Source organism: Erpetoichthys calabaricus, chromosome 7 (genome assembly GCF_900747795.2).
Source record: "Erpetoichthys calabaricus chromosome 7, fErpCal1.3, whole genome shotgun sequence".
Taxonomy (NCBI): Eukaryota; Metazoa; Chordata; class Cladistia; order Polypteriformes; family Polypteridae; genus Erpetoichthys; species Erpetoichthys calabaricus.
Genome location: NC_041400.2, coordinates 67,566,172 through 67,591,443, shown reverse-complemented (window position 1 = coordinate 67,591,443; position 25,272 = coordinate 67,566,172). Strand labels below are relative to the sequence as shown.

At 36.8% G+C, this 25,272-nt stretch overlaps 1 protein-coding gene across 6 annotated transcripts in view; it reads right to left on the bottom strand.

Moving 5' to 3' along the window:
* Positions 1-25,272, bottom strand: part of ssbp2b (single stranded DNA binding protein 2b) — a 761,138-nt gene that overhangs the window by 363,608 nt on the left and 372,258 nt on the right. For all 6 annotated transcript variants that reach the window (XR_007935389.1, XM_051929625.1, XM_051929622.1 and 3 more), the window contains exon 4: positions 23,026-23,110. Coding sequence is in view for 5 of the 6 variants with exons in the window: in XM_051929625.1 (XP_051785585.1) it covers positions 23,026-23,110 (85 nt within the window). In the remaining variant the exon portion in view is untranslated. The remainder of the gene's footprint in view (positions 1-23,025; positions 23,111-25,272) is intronic.

Sequence of the window (25,272 nt, the reverse complement as noted above, 5' to 3'; positions counted from 1 at the left end):
ACCTTAGAGTGCTTTTTACACAAATCCTTTCTTGCTCTTTTGAGCATTTTCTGTTGTATTTCTCTTCTGGTCAATCAATTCTTCATTTATAAAGAATTCTCATTGGTTTTGGTGACAAGCCAGAGTTTTCAGGCATTTTGATATTTAAGCATTGTGAACTCTAAAACAAGTTTCCACAATTTGAGCCTAGCCAGGCTGAAGCCTGCAGGTAGTTTTCAGGGTAAGCTGGTCTGGGGAGTGAAGGTCCTTGCCTGCTTTTACGGGTCTTCCAGGAGTCCCATTATCTATTGCCATGCCTGTGACTCCAGATCACAACAATAATAAACATTTGGCTGAGGTTCTGTATTTGTTAATTCCGTTTTTAATAACAAATATTAATACACTAGCGTGTATTAATGATGCCATTCACAGAGAGAGAGAGAGACAGAGATTTTTTTCCTCTCAAAGAAACACAATCATTTCTTTGCCCCTAACAATCAAGCATCCATGCTTTATACTGTGAAGTGGAACACACAATTACACTCAAAGGCCAAACTGCCTTTAGCTTTTCACTTTTAACCAAGCTTTCAGTTAATGTAATTAACTTAATTACTTGACTAGCTGGAGACAATTAACACTTGTGCTGGCCTGAACTATTTTACTGCAAAGTTCTCAGAAGTAAGTGCATTTTAAAACTGTCATAAGTAATAGTGAATATTTAAAATCTCAAACAATTTCATCAGTTTACAAAGCTAACCATTTAAAACAGATAGTGGCACTCAAGGGTTAAATTGCTAAATAGTCAATTGGTACAAAAAACAGTGTGGTTCATACAGGATATGCTTGTTTGGTATTTAACGCTGCAAACCTTGTTCAATATAAAATTAAACACATGGTGGGAATCTGAATTTCATTCAATTTAACCTGTTTACCACTGCTGCATATGCTCTCTAGAACTACAACAACAGCACTCATTTTTAGACATTTTGTTAGATGTAAATGGCCTGTGGCAGGTTTATGACATTTTGCCTTCAGTCAGCATCTCTTGTGCCCTGTCTTTGTCTCATCCTGCTGCCCAACCTCACTATCCAAGGCATTCTCTAAGAGCCCCAAAGTACATCTTAAATTATTTAGTCCTAACTACCCATGCATTTTCATTTAAATAAAAACTAGCAGGTGAATACAAAAATACATTGAACACAATTTCAAAAAGACAGAAAAATGTTTTTTACATCATTGACTGAAATAACACAAATTCTCTTTTGCTTACTGACAAGGTTACTGTGCCTTTGGTCTTTTGAGAAGCCAGTACTCTAAAAAATTAAATAATTATAAGCAGTATAACTATATGTTAAAGAGATTTAATGCTCCTCAATATAACATAACTGACTTTCTGTTCCTGTCTCATGTTTAGCTGACCTCTCAGTTATTAACTTATTATGGTGATGCCTGACCAAAGAATTTCTCTTAACTGAAGCTGAAAGAATGCAGTACGGCTATAAGACAAAACACAGATGCTGTAAAGAAGCTTTATTGATCGGGTAATGCTTCCAAATTGATTCTTCTTTTGACATTCTTCACACACCAATGTAAAACCTTCATGAATCATACATCACCCTGTTATTGGGCATGATGAAAAATGAGCATCCGGTTTATGCATCAGAAATGCAGCACTGGATCTTAACCAATGGCCTGAGCATAGCAATCAGTTCAAAACATCTGCAAGCTGATAGCCTAGTTTATAAAATTGTAAATGGACAGAAAAATGGTTTTGACAAACCTGACTATGTCTTTAATAGCAAATACACGCCTTGGTAATGAGTAGACCATTTTCACAAACAATGCTTTTAGACAGGGGTAACACAGTGTCACTGCCTGTGATAAGTTTATACATTATTTCTCAGTCTCTGAGATCTGTCCCTGAGTATTTTGGCATCAACCCATATCTCAAACATGCATCATGTATATGAAATCATCTGTTGAATTAAAATTAGTGTGGTCTTTTTCAGTGCAGGTGTGAACTTGTGTATCATGCAGGGAACTGGTGTCTGATGCAGAAATATTAAGCTACCTAGATGTCTATGAAACATCGCAGTCCAATACAAAGAAGTGAACACTAAAAGAAATTGTTTTTAATAAAAGACTGAGTAATATAAGGTTACAGATTTAGCAGTAATCTTCAAGTATTCCAAAACTGGATCTAGTGTATCATATTAGTTCTGCCCTTTCACCAACTTCTCTAATAAAATTAAAGTGATGACAGAACAGATCTTATGTCTCATTCTCAATTAGTCTAAGAAAAATACACTAAATAAAATTGCACTGTATCAAATTCCTTCAAAAGTAGTCATGGTTACACCTCTTTCAAACAAATACTCAGATCCAAATTTTAAGTATTGTATATCAAATTTTCACTTACCCTTTCTCCTTATCATAGCACAAAAAACACTTTAATGCATATTGCAAGTGTTATTCTAACTTTCTCCAAATGTAGGAAATGCCATTGTTATACTTCTAGACTTAAAAGCTGCTTTGGATACTATTTCTGAGAGCATTCTACTATAAAGGCCAGACAATTTAGTCGACCAATCTGGCAGAGTTTTTCATTGTTTGCTTCATCCTTATCAATTGTTTTCAGTATGGGTAGATAGTACTATTGGCCACAGTTAGAGATACTGTCCCTCAGGATTCTGTGGTAATACCAATTTTGATTTCTCTTTATATGTTATCCTTTGAAAATACAATATTTACTCTCATTTGTATCCTGATGACACTCAGTTGTATTCAACTTTTAATATTAGAATTACCAGAGCCTACGAAAAAACTTGTAAATCCGGCCCAACTTAAATCCCTTCGTACCTCTCCGTCAGCGTCTTTTGTCTTCTAAATATGTCGATAAGCCTAAGCAGCAAGCAGCCTGCTATACCATCCCCCCCACCGCCTCAGAAACGGCAAGAAGTTCTCCCAGTTCCTGTCTTGATTGATTATCTGGGAATGAGCTGCCCAGAATTGTAAGGGGAAATAATTTGATGTGTTTTTTGTGTCTACAACAATCTAAGTAAACACATCGTTAAAACAGAAAATGATGGCCAAAGATGCAAGTACAATACGACAGCTTTCGTGGTGCAGTGGTTAGAACTGCTGACTTATAATCCAGAGGTTGTGAGTTCAAAAACAGCTCCCCGGCAAATTTACCGTTATGAGTAGTGAGCTGCTGTTATTGTTAATATTATACAATAAAAACATACTTTTGATTTGTGTCTGTAACAGCCGGTGTAAATTTATAGCACTTATAAATGTTAGCATTTTTTTTCACTTTTATTCTCTCAGTCATGATCACGATACAACACCCACCCCCTGCCCCAGATCTGAAAAACTGTAGATGTGAGTGGTGTTTTGAGACAATGGAAAATCTCTGATCTGGAGGGATAAAAGCTGACACACAAACGCTGGAGAATCTGCCTTCTTCGTATCTCACCGTCACTTGAATTTTTTTTTTATTCAGTTTTATTGAGTGTTCCTGCTCACGCAGAATTAGTATGCAACTTATGGTCCATGATGTCAAAGCCGCACTGACAAAAAACAGAGACATAGGTATATATTAAATTTGGAATTATTCATTTTATGACCTGTATAGTACATTTCGGAAAACATTGCAGCACAGATGCAACATTATTCATATTATTCATATTCATTCACATGCCTTCTTGCGCTTGTAATCAGTGACCTTTATTTTTTTTTTTATTTTGCCCATGCAGTCTCCACGTTTTGGTGCATGGTGGTGTTTCTTTTGTACTTTAGGACATGCAGAGAAAAGAATAGTACAGAGAGGTCAGTTCCGCGCTATATGCAATCATCAGATTCAAATGTTAACAGTTCACACACACAAACACACACCCAAGGACCGTCCTTTCTACGTTTACAACATGTGTACCTGTTGCAATGTACACATTTCTCTCTGTGCTGTGATTACTATTACATTGAAGGGGCTGGGGGGAGCGTCGGTCTTGGAACAGAAGCTTGTCGATGTTGCATCCTCTTTTGCTTTATCCATCGCCTTTTCTTGTAAGAAGTGATGACGAAGTTCCTCTGCAAGAAGAGTGTCAACATGACAGAGTAAAACTGAAAAAAAAGCTAACTTTTACAAATACCATACATTTACAGCTGATCTGACACTGCTCATTTTCAATTAATATTGCATTAGTGATTTCATCAAAATGTCACATATATTGTCTCTTTCTTTCAGGTGTGTAATAGAAACCACAGCACAGAGAGAAGTGTGTACATTGTAACAGGTACACATGTCGTAAATGTAGGAAGGACGGTCTTTGCGTGTATGTGTGAACTGTTAACATTTGAATCTGATGATTGCATATAGTGCAACTTACCTCTCTGTACTATTCTTTTCTCTGCATGTCCTGGAGTACAAAAGAAACACCACCATACAGCAACATGTGGGGACTGGCAAGATCAGGGGAAAAAAATAAGCACGTGGTCACCGATTACAACCACAAGATGTTATGGATATGAATATGAATAATATGAATAATGTTGCATCAGTGCCACAATGTTTTCTGAAATGTACTATTCAGGTCATAAAATTAATAAATCCAAATATCATATATACCTATGTCTCTGTGTTTTGTTTTTTTTTTGTCAGTGCGGCTTTGACATCATGGACTATAAGATGCATACTAATTCAGCGTAAGCAGGAACACTCAATAAAACTGAATAAAAAAATTCAAGTGACGGTAAGATACGAAGAAGGCAGATTTACCAGCGTTTGTGTGTCCACTTTTATCCATCCAGATAAGATAATGTCAAGTTCCTTTGTCTCAAAACATCACTCACATCTACAGTTATTCCCAGTTTCAAATAAAAACTAACAGCGTCAGATCCCTGTGGGTTTGTGGGGGGTGGGGGGAAATAGTAGTATGTATCGTGATCGTATCTGAGAGAATAAAAATTGAAAAAAAAAAAACGCTAACTTTTACAAGTCCTATAAATGTACACCGGCTGTTACAGACACAAATCAAATGTATGTATTTACTGTATAATATTAACAATAACAGCAGCTCACTACTGAAAACGGTAAATACAAGAGGCAGTCAGGATTGAACCGGGGTACTCTTGATTACAAGTCAGCAATTCTTACTGCTACGCCACGGAAGCTGTTGTATCGGCCTTGAACCTTTTGTGAAAGTGTTTGTTTGATCTTTGGACTTTTTGTAATTTATTACTAAAATATGAAAAACTTTTAACAATGTGTTTACACAGATTATTGTACAAATGGAACATACATGAAATGCATGTGTTCCAAATAACGTTCTATTATTTCCACTCTAAAACTCCAGCACTTCACTCCCAGATAATCAAGGCATGAGCTGGGAGAACTTTGTGCACGTTCTGCGGCGGTGGGGGGATGGAATAGTAGGCTGCTTGCTGCTTGTCTTGATCGGCACATTTACAGGACAAAAAACCCTGACGGAGAGGTGCGAACGGATTTAAGGTAGACTGGATTTACAAGTTTTTTCGTAGGCTTTGGTAATTCTAGTGTTAAACAATGGAATATTCTTCATTTACATCAGTAATTACTTACAGTATAGTATTTATGTAAAAGTGAATTATCTTTCAGTTGGTGTAGCTTTGTAAATCATAAAACAATAATAAATACTCCAAACTCAAAACGTCTGAACTTTACACAAACAAAAAACCATAAAGATGCCATCAACACACAAAAAATCCCCCCCCCCCACCACCCCCCCCCCCCCCCCCCTTTCTGCACTCTCTTAGCTATTGCTCAAGCCATCCAGATATACTTACCTCCATTCCCCACCCCTCTGTTCAGGGTGCCACCCTTTTTCTTCCCTTTACTGTCATTCATATCCCCAACATCAGTCCTCCATGCTGTTGTCCACCCTCCTCGCTCATCCCAACAGCCACTTTCTCTCTGGGCTTCACCCCAGTTAGGATGCTACAATGCATTCAAATTTTAGGTGTTATCTTTAACAATACTTCAACTTTCTATCATAAGATTTCTGTGCTTTCTACAGCCTGATATCTCAGGCTTAGAAATAATGAATAATTAATGTGGTTTAATAAATTGTAGGATCTTGAAATGCTAGTTCTTCCATAAGTAGAATCGGCTATTGAAAAACTTTAAAGTCTGGTTATTCTGTTAAAGTAAAAACCATGACAGCAATGAGACTAAATGATGGAAAAATATAACCATATAACTAGTTCTTAAATCTTTTCACTGGCTTCTAGGCAAGTTCAAAGCCAATTTTAATATTACCTTTCTCACATTTAAAGTTGTAAAGTGTTTAGCACCCACAAATTATCAGTGCCTATAGACAATCCAGGGAGTTTTTTGGGATCTCAATTTATAGACCTCTTTAAACTCTGAAAGTAAATAAAACTAATGTAGCTGTAGGGCAGTTAAACTCTAGAAAGAACTGCCTCCCACTATTACAGCACCCCCGACAGTCTCAGCCTTTGAATAAATCCTGCGAGAACATTTTAAGTAATATACTCAGCTGCCACAGAGGTTATATATACTGCTTCCTCATATTATTTTTTAATTTACTGTCTGTTTTGATTTGCCATTAGAATGTCTCTCATTTTTGTTCTCTTCTCAGCATCCACAGTTGTTGGCTGTACTATATGTTTCTCTGTACAGCAAGACCAGCTGTGCAATCACAGACAGAAACACAGATTTGAGTGAGTCCAAGATGAAGCAAACAAGCTAGAGATAAAATAATTTAACTATTCCATAGTCCAAAAGCAGATTCCAAAATATTGATAAGAGGTCATATGCATTAAATGTTTTAAAAGGCACAGGTAAACAATTCCAATATCTCAAGATAAATAGCACAAAAAGGTCAAAAACAATCTAAATATGGGCTAAAATCAGAAAGTGAGGGTGAAGAAGAGTAAAGCACAACAAGGGGTGATCACGGGGTATATCTAGGAAGTGGCTGTCACAATGGGAAGAATGCAAAAGCTAGATAGAAGCCACTATCCTATACTCCCCTTTTCAGGTCACCAGCCCTCCTTCTGGCCTAACACACAAAGACCCAAATACGAGGAGCCTAGGGCACAGGGCAGGTGAATGGAAGACCTCTTGGTCTTCACTAGAATGGACATCCCAAAATAATGCACTTATTTTCAGATGTTTTTAGTTTATAGGGTCACATTTCATATTTAATTGAAAATGACATTATTGCACGCAGAGTGATTAATTTAAAACTTTGCTATCTTGAGACGTTTGGAATTTGTACTAAAATAATACATATGAAAAGGCAGTGAAGGCTGCAATTTTGCCAACAGTCAGCAGATGGTTCTACCTGAACAATACTGGGAAAGTCAGCTGGGAACTTCCATTGAGATATCACTAGTCGATTAAGTTGCTAGTAGGCAGGGTGGTCAGGCTCCTCTAGGTTGTTGGGTAGGGCAGCCTGTCTGGTCTTAGTATGTCTTTATCTACAGTTATGAGTTTTTACACAACATTGGTAATCCGAGAAATTATAAACATGGCATACTAGAGGTAGTTGGTGGCCAAGGCTTAAAAGGCCGGTCTGGCCACAAGAATACTGATCTTAAAATCACGAGTTAAAAGTTTGGCAAGGACACAGCTTTTTGTAGAAATGATATTTGGTGAAGAGGGGGGTCTTTTGTGTAGCACTATTGATAAGTAGACTAGTTATTCCATGTGTTAGTAAGGGGTCTACTTAAATAGGTGGGCTAATGGAGAGAGTTTTTTTTTTTTTTTGTCCTTTTGTGGTACTTGCATTCATCTTGTACTGTTATCCTTCATTTACAATAAAAAAATCTATTTTGTTGTGTACTTTTTTCCCTGTGATACTTATTTGGGGATGGCTTAAGATCACCCTACAGTTATTGCACAATACATTCTTTCTTGTTATCTCTAAACGGACAGAAACACTCACTACCTCAGAATTACTATGTCATTAATACAGAGTAGTTGTCTTTGCTAAGATCCTAGAGGGAATCAACTTCACTCAAAAAGGAACATTCTTCTTCTATTTGTAGAAATTTTCCCTCTGCCATATAAGTAGTTTATAATTCAGTTTTATAAATTTATTAAAATGACAATGTCTCAGGTCACATGTACGTTATGCAGTGATCTAAGACGAAGACTGGAATCCTTCTGTACTGCGTCTCTTCCAAGAATCCTTTGTTTGACTTTGTGTCGAACAAGCAGTTGCTCATGGAGGAACATTACCTGTATTAGGGAACGCCAGATACAGCACCACCGCCATGTGGCGTGATTCCCCATGGGTGATCTGGATCACTGGACCCTCATTGTTGAGGACCTGAGCAGGGCTAGACTGGGTCAAGGGGACGCCAACATAACACCTGGCTGTGGCAGATAGATGGTCATTTTTAGAGGATGGGACTGGACTTTGTGTCTGCCTGGGGGGATTGCCAACCAGGATCCTGAGCTGTTTTGTCGTGGTGGGTGTGCTTTACCTGTGCATACTCCCCAACCTGATCTGACTTGACAATTTGATTTTCAGTGTAAAATCGTTTGAATTGCTTTTTGCAACTGTGCCCAACTATGAGCTAATTATATTTTCACCAATATCTTCTAGTAAGGCAGTTTTTTTTTTTTTTCAAGCTCTGATGAAATTTTTTTAATTAAAATGTTGGACACAAAATTTACAATGATTCTCCCTTTTCTCTCCCGAATAATTATCTCATGGTGATGTTTGAAATGGTAATTATGTGAATTTCCCCTTGGGATTAATAAAGTATCTATCTATCTATCTATCTATCTATCTATCTATCTATCTATCTATCTATCTATCTATCTATCTATCTATCTATCTATCTATCTATCTATCTATCTATCTATCTATCTATCTATCTATCTATCTATCATAAGTAGAAAGGACTCTTAAAAATGTGTGTATTCTGTCTCTAATGAGAAGTGAGAATGACAGAAGTTGAACTGTTTACTGAGGATTTCTTATATGTGCACACACTGCATATAAATTTCAAATACGCTCCTGTCTGTTCATTAATAGTTGATTAATCAGTCAGTCCAATGAAACACCACTATATAAAATATTCCATTTTACTCACAGAACTTTAATAGTTTACTAGTTTTTACCAGCTAGTCTTCAAATCAATCAATCCTTCATTCTTATTAGATTTGTTCTGAGAGGTGTTCATAGAGAAATAAATATCTTAGTACAAATTATTGAGTGCTGATTGGATGGTTTAGGTCCTTGATGACTAAATTAAATGAATAAAAGTTAATGCAGCACAAAATAAAAATATTCAACACTTTTAAGATTAATGGAGATGGAAATTGACATAAATTAAGCTTAATTGGATGAAAAATTAATTAATGAAAAAGTATGTATTGTATACACAAATCAACATACACAAGAATGTGAATGGAACAAAAGTAGCAATTATATTTATTCTCAACAGCAGACACCACAAAGTCCTAGATGTTGGACATTGCAAAACCCAGAACCAAATAGTGTAGGCCACTGGGAAACTACTAGTAAAATATATCTGTTGGTGAATGGCAGTGAGGAGCCCCACAAAACAACATGATTTGGGATCCTTATCAAAGTCCCAAGGGCTTTTATACATTTTATTTAGGACACCAGAAGTAATATGTAAATTATCAATGGGTCAGAGCTTAAAGGCCCTTGGAGTCAGAAGATTAGTGAGGCTGGATTTGGGAAATGATTGAGTGGCAGGGGCTGAACCGGTGGGAAGAAGAAAGCATAGGGTGAGGAAAGGATGCTTGTGGCTGTGCTAGGGGGGACAAGGCAGACAGTGTTGATAAAGTGTTTATTGGCAAGTTCACCAGCCACCCAATAGGGTAGCTAGGTGGTTACATGAGCTCTTCTATTACTTCTTTTTTCATACTTTGTGTTCTCCCAGTTCTGTTGCACTTGCTTTATAATAGAAGCCCTTTTACTTTTACCCTTTTGTATTCCTTGACTTTTTGGGTTCTGAATTAGTTTGATACTCCCCTATATTCCCCACTGTTTAAATTCAATAGAATTGCCTTTTGTACATTAGGGATGGACAATACACGGTTAAAATTATATCACAATATTTCCAAGATAATTTTGCTACACTTTTAAAACAATAGTCATACTTCTATTACTTTTATTATAAATTCCAACCAACATTAAACTAACATATTGTGCAAAGTTTAACTAAATATAATTTAAATAAGAAATAAAACTAATCAAGGGAATCAAATATTTAACAATATCAATAAATAGTTAACTTAAAATATTCAAAGTAATTATAGCAAACATGAATGTTACACTTTCATCTTTACTATAAAAATAAACAGTAAACTCACACAAAAAGGACCTTTCGCAGCCTCAGGATGAATGTAAACAGTCAAATGAGATAGAATATGAACTGTCAAACATGCCTACGACTTTAAGTCATAAAAATGAAAATGTGCATTTAATGCACATAAATACACTGTTTCTGAAAACAGAGTAGCATTTTTTTTATCTGATTAAATGAGGCAGATAACATAACCAGCTTTAGATTATTTGACAAGAAATAGCATATAAACAGATGCTGGCTTTAGTGCTGACCTGTGACAGGTTATTACAGTTCATCAAGTGCTAAATATCCTCTCAGATGGTGCACGTGTTTCTTGGAAACAGTGATATTTTTTGCCTAAGAAGCTGACTAATAGATACTCAACACATTCATCATATGGCCCAAAAGAGACTAATCTTTATTATTAATAAAAAATAGATCAATTTAAACTTCTTAGTTTTTTGCTAAAATTCCTAGTAATCTTTATAAATAGTTGCAGGGTTGCAATTTATCTTCTATAAAAGCCAAAGGAGAAGAAATACAGCCTCATTTTAAATATTAGGCTTCAATATTTTGACCACACTGTGATTGCTGCCATTAGTTGCCACAATAAGGTATAACTTCAAGTGCTTTTAGAGATTTTTCAGAAGAATACGATGCAATCAAAGCATTAACTATTGTTTCTGTCTTGGTGTGAGCACATGACAATTTTTGGGCTGATGCACAGTCTATTGATCTGCAACTACAGAGATTCCTAATTACTTGAAATCTGAAAGCGCCCTCAGCTACAGTCCCAGCATCTTCTGTTTTATTTCATCTAACAAAATTGTCTAACAAAGTTGCTGATAAGAACTCTACTTTAATAGCAGTTCTGAAGCTGGTAGAGTAAATATTACTTTCTAAGTCTTTTCTACTTTTATAGTCCACCCGGAAGTGCTCCAGGTGGTTGATTGCAGAGTTCCGGCTGCACTTTCCGTTATGGCGAATACACTGCCCATACAGGCTCAGGAGTCCCAGCTGCAGCACACCCTGGCGGTGCCTGCGGGACCCAACAGGGCTGCACCCAACTCCAATTCCCATGGAGCCCTACGGGAAACCGAGGCACCGCTCCAACCCAGGGGGGTGGCCATCTAGCGTCCAGGGGGAGGTATTGCACCGTCCAGGGTTGCTCCCCCTGAATATACAGAGCCGACTATACTTCTTTAGAAGGCTGGCGTCCTTCAACATCTGCAATAAAATGATGCAGATGTTCTATCAGACGGTTGTGGCGAGCGCCCTCTTCTATGCAGTGGTGTGCTGGGGAGGCAGCATAAAGAAGAAGGACGCCTCACGTCTAGACAAACTGGTGAGGAAGGCAGGCTCTATTGTAGGCATGGAGCTGGGCAGTTTGACATCCATGGCAGAGCGACAGGCACTGAGTAGACTCCTGTCAATCATGGAGAATCCACTGCATCCACTGAACAGTATCATCTCCAGACAGAGGAGCAGCTTCAGCGACAGACTGCTGTCACTGTCCTGCTCCACTGACAGACTGAGGAGATCGTTCCTCCCCCACACTATGCGACTCTTCAGTTCCAACGGGGGTAAACGTTAACATTATTCAAAGTTATTGTCTGTCTGTATACCTGCATTGTTATCACTCTTTAATTTAATATTGTTTTTTATTAGTATGCTGCCGCTGGAGTATGTGAATTTTCCCTTGGGATTAATAAAGTATCTATCTATCTATCTATACAGTGAAGGGGCGTCCCGGCAGGGCATGGACCCCAGCCGTCTGCCACAGTATATTTGTTGTCCATCATGCTTATGTCACAATATTGCAATATTATGAAACCTTAATTTTGAAGTTATGCTTGTGTTACTGTAAACTACATTGCCCACCTCTATCAACAAAATTCTTGCTTTTATGCATCTGACAGGGTAGTGACAGGGGTACATTCCCAGAAACTAACAACAAAAACAAATACAGTATATACTATATAATAGTATATAACTATAAAACATTGTACAGCTTAGAGAGTTTATAAGAACTTTTTAAATCCTTTTCACAGCCATTCAGTGACCAGGTTCAACACTCTTGATATGTTGCACCATGTCATTTATAAAAAAAAAATCCAAATAATATTTTCTTAGATTAAATAATTACCAAATGTATCTAAATGTAAATAAGAGGGCTTCTGAAAGGTATTGGGTATATGATTTTCTTCCCTAAAACTTAAGAGCATTATTGTTTGTTACGTTTGTCATTTATTTGATGACATGTCTACACATGAGATGACCCTTTCACCCATGACAATTTAATATCATTTTATTTCTTTGCACAAGCATTAATGTGAATGTCTTTTCAATGAAAATTCTTAGTGTTATTTTAATACTAATGAATAAATAAAACAAAACAGCAGAAGGTGCTAAATAAAGTTTTTTGTTTAAGGGTTTATGGCTGACCTCTCACAAGTGGGCAAACCACCAATTATTCTTTGCCCCAGTTGCTATTTTAACAGAAGAGTTTTGTGTTTGATGCAATAATCAATACCATATTATCACACGGCCAGAAGCCAGGTGTCTAAAGAATTAAGCAGTTGTTCAACAGCCAAACAAGTAGATACCCTGAGAAGAAATTTGGTAAGTCTTTGACAGAAACAATAGTCAGAAATATACTGTAAATCCTGGCAAGCAATTTCGAACTTAAAAGAACACAGAAGATCATTCTCTGCTACATTTGCATTTCCTATTTTTCCGTGTTCATTAATCGATGACTCAGTGAATCTAATATTTTTATAACAATCATTACTAAATAAAAACAAAACTTACTAGATGTTATCTTGAAAATTGCTTAAAGGAAAAGTTTATTATTTTTCAAGTTAAGCAAGTTGGACACACTGCAATCATGAATAGCATGAATTATAGTGCCTATAATCAATCATACTACAAACTATTAAACTGCAATAAATTATAAATGAAACGTTTTTGATACAATGAAGTTATTTTTATTGTAAAAAGTACATTATCTATGCTAAATATTGTGAACATGTGTCCTTGATTATAATCCAAATCTTGAATTACATGCACTATCATGCCTTTAGAATCAGACATCAAGAACAAAAATAGTTTATGGTGCTTTTTTAAAATGGCAAATTGATGTGAAAAGATGTCAGAGCAAGGTGAATTTCATATTTAAACATAACCCATTTTGTAACTGCAGTTGTTTTGTCTCTATTTTTTGACTGCAGTAGTACCCTAGTTTAGAAAAGATGGTTAAATTGTGTATGCATGTTGCTGCTGGGAACGAATGTGTGCTTTATTGCTTTTTTTTGTCAATTTTTGCCAAGCATGTCAATGGTTTTAAAATCCTTATTAACTTTGTGCAGAACTGTAAAATTGTTTGTTTTTTGAATGCTGATCTTAAAAAAAATTAATTTTTCCAGTGGCTCTTACATCCTTCATTCATCTCATGATTACTCCACTGTTAAATGTAGATTTGTCAGCCAAAGGAATGCCCCACCTGTGCGACACAAAAAAATCAAAGCATTAGCAGCTTTAACCTCAAAGTGATACCCTTTTCCACAAGAGACTTTGTGACAGAAGGAAAAACATAATAATAATAATAAGTTACATTTATTGAGCGCCTTTCACATACCCAAGGTCGCATTACATACAGAGTAAAAAAAAAATTACTCAGATGACAAAAGTTCGTAGAAGAGGAAAGTTTTCAGTTGAGATTTAACAGTGCAGAAACAGGAGCAATCTCGGAGAGACTGAGGAAGAGAGTTCCAGAGTTGAGATGCTATAGCACTGAAGGACCTGCCTTCCAGGGAGAAGAGTCTGGTGCGTGGGACAGTAAGGAGATTACTGCTTGAGAACCTTAGAGAGCGACAAGGAATGTAAGGAGCTAGTAGCTGAGTGAGGTAGAGGGGGCAAGGTTATTTAGGGCTTTGAGGGTGAGATGCAGAATCTTAAATTTAATCCTTGATGGAACCGGTAAACAGTGAAGCTGAGAGAGAGAACAGGGGAGATGTGAGCAAAACGCTTTGTGTGGATGAGGACTCTGAATATACTGTAGCTTCTGTATAGATTTTGCAGGGAGGCCAATGAAGAGGGAATTACAGTAATCAATACGAGACATTATGAAACAATGAACCAGAGTCTGAGCTTCATTAAAGTACAGAAATGGACGGAGGCGGGAAAAGTTACAGAGATGATAGAATGAAATTTTGGAAAGACACCTAATGTGTAGCTCAAAGTTAAGTGATGAATCAAACAAAACACCAAGATTTATGACGACAGGAGCAGGTTTGATAAGTGTACCATCAACAGAAATAGAGAAATTGGATGCTTAGAAAGTAGGGAGTTTTGGCCTACCAGTAACACTTCAGTTTTATTGGCATTAAGTTTGAGAAAGTTATTTTCCATCCATACCTTAAGATCAGTGATGCATTCAGTGAGTGTGCTGGGAGGTGAATCTGTAGAGGAGTCTGTACTAAGATATCAATGTGTCACTTCTCGCTCTCTCAGAACATCAAGCACTGCTCGTCTCGAACCACCCTTACTTAAAAGAAGAGGACGACAAGCATCAAGACTCTTTGCAGTGTTGGCTCCTCAGTGGTGGAACGAACTTCCTCTTGCTGTATGAACAGCGGAGACCCTCACTGTCTTCAAACGTTGTCTGAAGACACACTTCTTTAAACAGCACTATGGGGACTAAAGTCCCCATACTTTTTTTTTTCTACCCTTTTCTCAACAACAAAAAAAAATAAATAAATAAATAAATTTTTGTACTAACAACTTACCATTTTCTTCTGGCATGGTTTTGTGTACAACTTGGTCAGCGGTAACTTGTTTAATGACAGTAGATTTAATCCTAGCCTTAAAGACTGAAGAACAGTCGTAGACTAGTAAGCACTGTTGTAAGTCGCTCTGGATAAGAGCGTCTGCTAAATGTTGTAAATGTAAATGTAATGTTTTCGGTATCAGGGGACAAACTTAAAATATTTCAGATAGATTAGACAGATATCTATATACTTGTATAGTATCTATTTATCAATGCTAAGTGGGAATTATAGTGTTACAGCATTTAACATATTAAGTACAGTCAGTAAGATAATGTATAACAACTATACAAAACAGAGTTAAATAAATAAATAGGTTTAGAGAGTTATTGTCATACGTACAGAGTACAGAAGCAGCTCTATTTATGTTCAACAGGTGACACCACAAACCCCTACACATTGGGCACTGAAAAACCAGGAAGACAATAGTGCAGGCCACTGGGAAAATCCTACTAAAATAAATTAGTTGGTAAATGGAAGAATGGAGCTTCACACCACAACATGATTGTACTCATACTTGTTTGTGCTAATAAACTGGCTAACATTGTTTGACATAAGATAATGTTATAAAATTTGACTATAGCTGATAAAAGTAACATTGTAAACACATTTAATAAAGCAATATTTCCAAAAAAATTTGCATAGTCATACTATTACTATCACTAAACAACATATTGATCAAAAGATAAAAAATGAGTAAACTAAAGTAAGCAACTCTTCAGCTTCTGCAACTAGTAATACCAATTAACTTCTATATAATAAACAACAAATACCTTAAGACAGAGATACTCATTCGTTACAAATTCTACAGACAACTCCATTTAAGAATAAATACAATGACTGTTTTGGCTGGCTTTATTGCCATTGCTATTCCCCATACAAACCTATTATCAGCAAAGAAAGTTTTTTTATAGTCTGTTAAATTAATTTATTGTTACAATGCTTTATACCAAATTCACAGAATTGTTTGCTGAAAAAAATCTATGTAAATAGTACAATTAGTCACACTCAGGTCTTCCTTACCTACCAAAAGAAACATGAAAAAGAAAAATGTAAATAAAAAAAAATAAACACAAAGAAGAATAAAGAGAAAAAAATAAATACGTTATTAAATGTCACAATGGCTACTAGGTTTTGAGCTGTAAAGTGTATTCAATGATTACTTTAAAGTACTGTAAAATGACAAAAAAGCGGTCATATAATGAAAAGTCGACCTACTGAGTAAACAAAGTGGCAAACTGTTAGAGTAGTAACAGTTAAAAGTAGTTATTTAGCAATTAGCCTTTGACAAAAAAGAGCTATTAATGGGAGCGTCTTTGGTGTAACCCTGGCACCAGTCAATAAGTAGGTGAAAATTTTACTCCAGTAGGATATAAACAGATGGGCAAACCAACAGGCCAAGGGAGCAGGCGCTTGAAGACATCTGTCATGGGTAGGATTTAGTTAAGAGTATGTTTTTGACAGACTACATAGAGAGAGATGTATTATTGTTATTATTATTATTATTATTATTAATAATAATACATTACATTTATATAATCCTTTTCTAACTACTCAAAGCACTCTCCATGCAGTGGAGAACAGGGAACTCTGAGCTAAGTTCAATTTTCTGTTTCTCACCTTATAGGCATCTAAAAGTCCGACTAAGTAAGTTATTTTGTTGAATACAAAGATTCCATCAATCATAATCATTCTTTGTGAAACAGCTTTGTGTTTTGTTTATTTTTTTTGTTTGTTTTTTTTGTGGACTTCTGTTAAAGTTGGTTCACTTACTAAATGCTAGAAAGCAACTCAAACTGTTAAATGTTTCAAGACATATTCCAGGTACTAGCAAAACAAATATGTTTTAAAGTATTTCTGTCAAGTGTCAGTTATTTAAAAAAAAAAAAAAAAAAAAAGCTTTGGGACTTAACTACACAGGCATTTTGTAAAAGTTGTTCCAAAATACACATGACTGAGAGGGGATGTTTTGAATGAATAACTGGTGAAAACCATGCAGCTGTGAGTTTGAACTTGATGCGGGAGGAACAGAAAGTTGTAAACAACTAAGTTTATGTTATCTTGCATGTGCATTTCTACCAAGAACTACAATCGACAACTCTTTTCAGCACCAACCTCCCATTTTTAAGTTCTATAAATCCATTATGCAGTGGTATTAGCTGTAATCGCTACAAAACAGTGAACCAGGGCAAACGCATTCTCTGTGACAGGGCAGAAAGATGCATATATGTACACACTGGAATTAAAATCAAAGGGTGAGCTGTGTGGTGCAAAGTGTGCTCACCATTTCCTTCCTATAGCTGGATTATCTGCAAACCACTTGCACTTACAAGTACTACATAAATCAATATCCTCATTTGCAGAAATTAAAGGGAGGTGCTGAGCTAAGCATTACACAGCACTTCTGTACTCAACTGTATTTACAATATAGATATAGAGCCTCAATGGCTTTAAGCAAAGTCAAGCAACCTCTGTGCAATTTGACCTGTCACATGCACTGTCACATTTACCAAGGGATCTGCAGCTTTGCCAACAAACAAGCAGCAATGTCAATAAACAGAGAAGACCTAGGCTTATATGTACACCATATAATGTATGGTAACAGTAATGCCAGCATTTACAATCCTAACCTCTCTCTCTAGAAATTCACATGTAGTACTATAAAATGTTTATTTTATTTACTTCATTGACAGTTATCTATACAGCACATTTTGTATGAACAATTGTAGCCCAGAATGATTTACAAAATGACAAAAATATAATTACAAAGAAAACAAATAAACAATTGAATACAATAACTTAAAATGGGACAATGGCTTGCTTTGGTAGAATACCAAAGTATGATGCATGCATTGTGATAGTTTCTTTGACCTGTAATCAACTTTCTATTTAATGCTCTTTTGTGTTTTTCCAGCACCAGAACCTTATTTAATGACTAAAGACACTTGGTTCAAAGAGGCTATTTCCCAGATAGCCCTCACCTTTGTGTGTTATTTTCGGATGATTAGTTCAAAATACGCTGATGAATGGACATGAAAATAAAACAAACTGTGTTAACATATGTAATGCTGTATCCACCAGGAAGGGCACATATCATGGGGAATGTGTTCTTTATCAAATGCAGAACTACAGAAACTGTTAAAATGCTTTTATCCGGTACTCAGGTCAGAAATACTATGACTAAGAAATATGGTATCAAAAGAAGGATACACTGTGCCCGTTATTTAATCTACAGCTTACTATTCCAAATAAGAACAGATTAAAGAAAAAAAACACAGAAAAACAGAAAATCTATACATACATACATCCATCCATCCATTTCCCAACCCGCTGAATCCGAACACAGGGTCACGGGGGTCTGCTGGAGCCAATCCCAGCCAACACAGGGCACAAGGCAGGAACCAATCCCGGGCAGGGTGCCAACCCAAAGCAGGACACACACAAACACACCCACACACCAAGCACACACTAGGGCCAATTTAGAATCGCCAATCCACCTAACCTGCATGTCTTTGGACTGTGGGAGGAAACCGGAGCGCCCGGAGGAAACCCACGCAGACACGGGGAGAACATGCAAACTCCACGCAGGGAGGACCCGGGAAGCGAACCCAGGTCCCCAGGTCGCACAACTGCGAGGCAGCAGCGCTACCCACTGCGCCACCGTGCCGCCCTACATACATACACATGGTAGATATCAAACATCTACACAAACCTCTTGCTTAGTGTTCCCATGCATATATTAATTAAAAGTGTTTACATTTATGCAACCAAAGCAATGAATTAAAAAAAAAAGAATAATTAGATTGATAAATTCTTTAGAAATTTAAAGGATGGCTGATCAGTTTATTTCTTTCTTTATTTGTTCTTAAATATCAATGATTACAAGATTTTAGTAATGATATAAAATGGCTTGGTATGACATGGAATTTCATTCAGCACATGAAGACTTTTCATACTTAATTGTATGTGTCTTTGATTTAGGGCTTAAGTACATATCTAAGCTTAGCCTAAACTATATGTGTATAAAGCAGCAAGGCTCACAGACCACAGCAATATATTTACTGTTGCCTATTGTTTATGTTTTACTTTGGGCTAAAAATACATCAGATTCTCAGCCTAATATTTTTGGTTCACATTATAAATACAAGCAGAGCAACATTGGAGTTCTAAGTGAAAATCTAAATAAAGATCATTTGTATTTTGTATTGTTTAATTATACAGTAACTAAGATAGTAGTGTGAGCTCTGCTGAAGTTACCAAAAAAATAATATTAATTTAACAATCTAGTTTTCACTTCCAGTTATCTTAGTTATGGAGTTTAATGGGCAATGATAGACAAAAGGCAGTAAACAGCCTAATGGGGATTCACGTTCAATTTGTGTCACAGACATCTCACTTACCTGTGCAGTAACAGAATATAAAAAAATTAGAAAATTTGATCCGCTTTCAAATATTGATTTCCTGAAATTGGCAAAATTAATGTGTACTCAAGTTACTTGAGTAAAACAGAATATCAAAAATGGGCAATTTTATTAAATTAAAAAAGAATAATTTGCATGTGTGTACTGTGGTGGATGGTCAGGACCCTTACCTGGCCAGGATGCCTTCCTAAAGGAATGACTTGGGAGAGAACTCGCAAAGGGCATTATCTCCAATGGACCACTAGATGGCAGCCCCCCTGGGTTGCAGTGGTGCCTCGGATTCCCACAGAGCTTAAGAGTTCGGTACAGCCCTGCTGGGTTCTGTGAGTGCTGCCAGTGGGTGCTGAGATTGCGGAGCACTACTTTGTCAGGCTTCCACCTCACCCAGAAGACCCACGCTAACGGGTCACTGAAAGTACTCCTGGGTGGAGGATTAAAGAAGCCCACTGCCACTGCTCCAGGAGTCAGAGTTGGGACAGAGAAGACTAAGCTTGCTGGAGGATTAGTGGAGATAGGAGCAGAGAGACAGGAAGAGACAAAAAAAAAGAAGGCAAAGTATTGAGTGCCTACTTGGGCTTATTGTACTGTGTTGCCTGTGTTGTGCTGGACTTGTACCTCCTGTTTGGTTGTGTCAGGTTTGGGGAGCTGGAGCACCCCCTGCAGGCCATCGTATATATGACATCTCTTTGTCAAGTGGGAAAATCAGACAATACAGTATATTTCATACAGATTTCTTTAAGCTTTCATTTTCAGGCTTTGTTACATTTAAGTAATATGCAACACTCATTCTACCTTCTTTGATAGTTTTCTCTTCAGGTACAATATTCAATTTAATTCAATTTATTTATTTATATGCATTTATTTTTGTGTAGCGCTTATTGCAGAGTACAGGCTCAGAGTGTTGTAAAATGTTTACAGGTGAAACATAACTTACACAATTTACAAGGTACAATGTACTCACATAGGTCTACAGATTTAGTTAAACACACAGTAAAGCAAGCAGTTTCATACTACTTAGCATACATGGATCCTAAGGGCTCGTTTATTCTTCACACTCAGAACGCATACACGCACGCATCATGGCTGCCATGCGTTCCCAGCGTTCATTTGATGCGTCCTCAGAACTTAACGCAACGCATGTGCGAGTTGCAGTACCAGCAAAAAGTGGGAAGGCACAGTGTGATAAAAGTTGGAATGTGACGTCAGAGTCTCTGTTTACTATCTACATGTGACAGAAAGCCTCTAAGGGGATCCTATGGGATCGATGTGTGCACTTCAATGTTTGATGAATGGTTTGATGTGGTGAAGCAAAATGCCGACATACAGATGCTTTTGTGTTGCTTTTATATTCAAGCGTCGCATACTCCCGATCGTAATGACACGATACATTTTAAAAGTCTCACATACCATCTTCTGTGCAGTCTTTATTTCTGGGGCTTCCTTCTGACCTGACAGCAGCGGCAAACAGCAATAGATCACCACACAGAACACATTAAATGTATGGTATTCAAACTCTCTGCACATTTACAATCTTTAGATTTATACTTGATATCACTTTCATGATGAAATGCATTAAAGTATGTATGTTACATTTTACAGATAAATCCTTAATTTCGTTTAAATAATGAAAACTGTTAATAATTACAAACATGGGGGTGACACAGTGGCGCAGCGGTAGCACTGCTGTCTCGCTGGGAGTCACGTCACTGTTGTTCCTTGCTTGGAGTGTACATGTTGTCCTGCTGGGTTTCCACAGTGTGCTCTGGTTTCCTTCCAAAAATATGCAGATTTGATAACACTAAAATGACGCCAGTGTATGTGTGAGTGCTTGTATTCACCTTGCGATGAGCTGATGTCCCATCCAGGGATTGTTTCTGCCTCATGCCCAATTCTTGCTGGAATGAACACATCCCTGGATTGATGGATTTAATCATTAAACATCCTTTTCAGAGATACTGCGGTAAGGTGTCATTGGAATTTAATGGTTGTTCCAGGCAATTCACAACACAGCGAAGCCAAACCTGTTCTCACCGTGATAATATCTCACACTGCCACCTGGTGGATTCTTCCAGATTTACGTAAAGTATGCACGCAAGTATAAACAGTAAAACGTTTGCTTAGCAGGAGCATCCGCTGGAGCATGTGTCGCGTCGCGTGAAGTATAAACCTGGCCTAACAATCCAAGTCCGTTAATACTATTTTTGAGTTATAACCAACTGATGGAGGACAGGAACACAAAAACTACAGTCAGCAGCATCTCTGAAACAAATAAACCTCTGGGAGGTCAACAGCCAGTTATAATGCAAATTTGTGACAAAATAAGACAAAGTTGAACTTTTGAAGACTTAGGCAATTTGGCCACACCCTGCATGGACATACAGTTCACATCAAAAGTCCCAAAAAGAAAAACTAGAAAAAGAGCATGTAGAGCAGACACCATAACACAATTCAGTACTTGAATGAGAATGAGAAACACGCCAGTATCTGAATAATGTCTGTCTGTCTGTCTGTCTGTCTATCTATCTATCACAAAAGGAAAGCATAACAAAAAGGACACCACAGACACCAGATATGTCCAGACCAGGTCTCACTAAAAGTGAAGTGCTGAGATCCCAAACACATTTTGTGGACATCTAGTCTTCTTTCCCAATGCCCAAAACTCACTGCTAAAGTAAATCTTGGTGGCTGTTCCTTTGTCTTCTGATATACAAATAAAAGGTTGAATAACTTTAGCAGTCAGCATTAAATATGCTATCACTGTTTCCACAGACAGCAGTGCAAGAGTTGCTGCGTATAATCACTTCCTGGACATATAACTCATAAACAAACAAATGCAAGGAACCACAAACAATGTGAAAACTCCTTGCAAACTGAAGAGAGCACCTCCGTACTCAGGAAAAGCAAACAATTTTTCTGACCATAAAATAAAAAAAACAAACTGTCAAAACACACTGACAGTATCATCTGTAAAGTCTGACAATCTTTGTCACCAGAAATTCACTTTGATATTAAACTGTTTTGTACCCTTGACAAAATTCTAAGGTAATTATTAACTTCACCAGGGTCACTATTTGAGCAAAGAAATTTGCAGGGTTTTCTTTTTTTAATAAAAGTCTTGTCCACCTACATAGGACTCATCATTCCATGACAAGGTATTGACAAGATATTATGAGCATGACAATATTTTATAAATAGACACTGCAAAGGAACAGACAAGGGTTTCATTCACACTGTTGAAATACAGGTATCATTATTACGATTTACATTCAGGAAGCAAATAGTAAAGTTAACTGACAAAAATGAAAAAGAAAATCATTTTAGCTCCAGCAAAAGTACTCAGAGAAAAAAAAAAGTTTGACATTAGGTTCTTCTGAAGTCACATAAATCTGAATTGCCTCGAAAAACACATCATGAACAGTAAAGTTCCGTAGGGCAGAAGCAAAGGAAAGAATTGCATAACTCACATAATCATGAAAGGCTTTTGCTTCACTTGAATGTTCACATGTCTCTCGTCTCTCAGGTGCAGCACAATAGAGGTCCCAAAAAACACTGTTGGGGGAGATAAAACAAAGTAAAGTCACTGTGACCCTGAATAATACATCAAAGAAAGGCAAATTCTACATATCTATTTCACTAGTAGTAAAGCACAGCGAAATCAAATATCCAATATACTGTAAATATTGACATTTACAGGACACCAGAAATGAAACAGAAATGTTTTCCTTAATTGCCTAAATGATTAAGATCAACTGCAATTAACAGAAAGTGTATTTGAGCAAAAAAAAAAAAAAAAAAAAAAAAAAGCTTAAAAGCCTAGTGTAAAAAGGGGACCCGGAAAGAAATGTAATAATACAATTAAACTATCAAAGTGTAGGACAGAAATAAGACTAAGGACATTCTGGTGGCAGGTACGCTGCCATTGACAAGTGGCCACTGTTGATAAAGGAGATAGTGATTGCAAAAAAACCCTGTAGCAAGTGACTTTGGGGTAAGAGTGCAAATTCAGCAAAACTGGGGATGATAGGGAGCACATAGGTCTCTCTGCTCCCCATTATAATGGGGGTCAAATACCAGCTGAAACTACAAGAAGGATTTCTAACAGGGGGGTCATGAAATTCCTAACCTCAAAAAAAATATCTGAGCTACCCTAGAAACAGATCCATAGAGGTGCTTAAAAGGTCCTCCTGACCATAAACAGTCAGGAAGAGAGTTGGCATGATTTCACCTGGCAGGAGAAAGACAAGTTAGAAAAGAGAAAAAAAAAAAAAAAAAAGAGAAGCAGCAGATACACCAAGGAAAATTGAGTTTAAGTGCAAGTGCCACACATGGGGAAACAAAAATGCTAGATGTGAAACACTGTCCTATGGGAAGCAACCTCTTTAAAGAATTTAGGGCTTTATGTTAACACAACATTTTCATTGTTTAAGCAATGTGCAAAAGCCTTTAAAATAAAATGTTAGGTTATGTCATAAAAACTGCTGAATATAATTCAAGGGGCATTCTGCTTAGAGTATGTGAAGCACTAATGAGTATTGTGTGTAGTTCTGGCCAATACGCTACAAGAAAGACATACAAGTGCATGAAGTTGGGCAGAGGAGAACAACCAGGTGCATCCCAGGACTTAAAGACTGACAGACTAAGAGAATTTAACCTATTTAATCTTGAGCAGAGGAGACTGCGTGGAGGCCTAATCAAAGATTTAGAAATCCTCAAAGGCATTGATAAATTAAATCCAATTCTTTCAGCTTAACGGTGAATCATGTACTGAAGGACAAAAGTTAATATTAAGGGGAACTGCATTAAAGACTGAAGCCGGGAAGCACTTTATACAAAGAACTGTGGGAATTTGGAATAAACTACTCAGACATGTAGTTAAAGCAGAAACCTTGACAGCCTTTAAGGAGTATTTGGAAGAAATATTGAGACAGCTTAGCTATTAGCTAAACAAACAAGGTGGATGGACTGAAAGGTCTCCTCTTTTTTTGTCAAATTTCTTATATTCTTATGTTGTCTGGTAATCCAGCAAGCCCAACAGTTTTTATTATTTTTCTTATCATTTGTATCCTGTTTCCAAGACACTGTATCTTACTGTTTTATTACTGTATATACAGTATTTGTAATGAAACTGTTATAATTCTAAGTGACTTATGAATACAAATAATTAAAGACAAAAAATAATGCACAAAAGTCATTTCTAATAAACATTTTTGTGTCTTCTGGGTGATGTAATTCAACAGCCATTTTGGTTTTACTTTCCTCCAGCATTCTCTTATTTATAGTAATGAAGCATGTTGCCAGTAATGTGTGTATGGTGTGTGGCTTCAAGAAGGACTGGAACACAATGACATCACACAACAGTTATCACCCAAGTTTCTTGTTAAAAACCAATTTAAGCATGATTTATTTATTTAGGGGAAAGGATCTCTGGGTAGCAATGAATATTTTTACTTTTGGCCATTTTTATCTTATATTGTGGGCTTTGATGATCATGCTACTTTGTCTTCCTAGTTTTTGTTGTTAAGAGGTGACAGGAACATGGCAAAAAATAAGCCACAAAGCAGACCACGACTTTCACTGGTCTGCCCAGAAGAGGCTTACTCCAAATCAAACAATCCACAACTAACAGCAGGCTTCAGTCTAAGTAGGCCCAGAAATAGTAAGATGGCATTTAATGTTCAAAAATGCCCTGGAAAAAATTATCTACAAGGAAG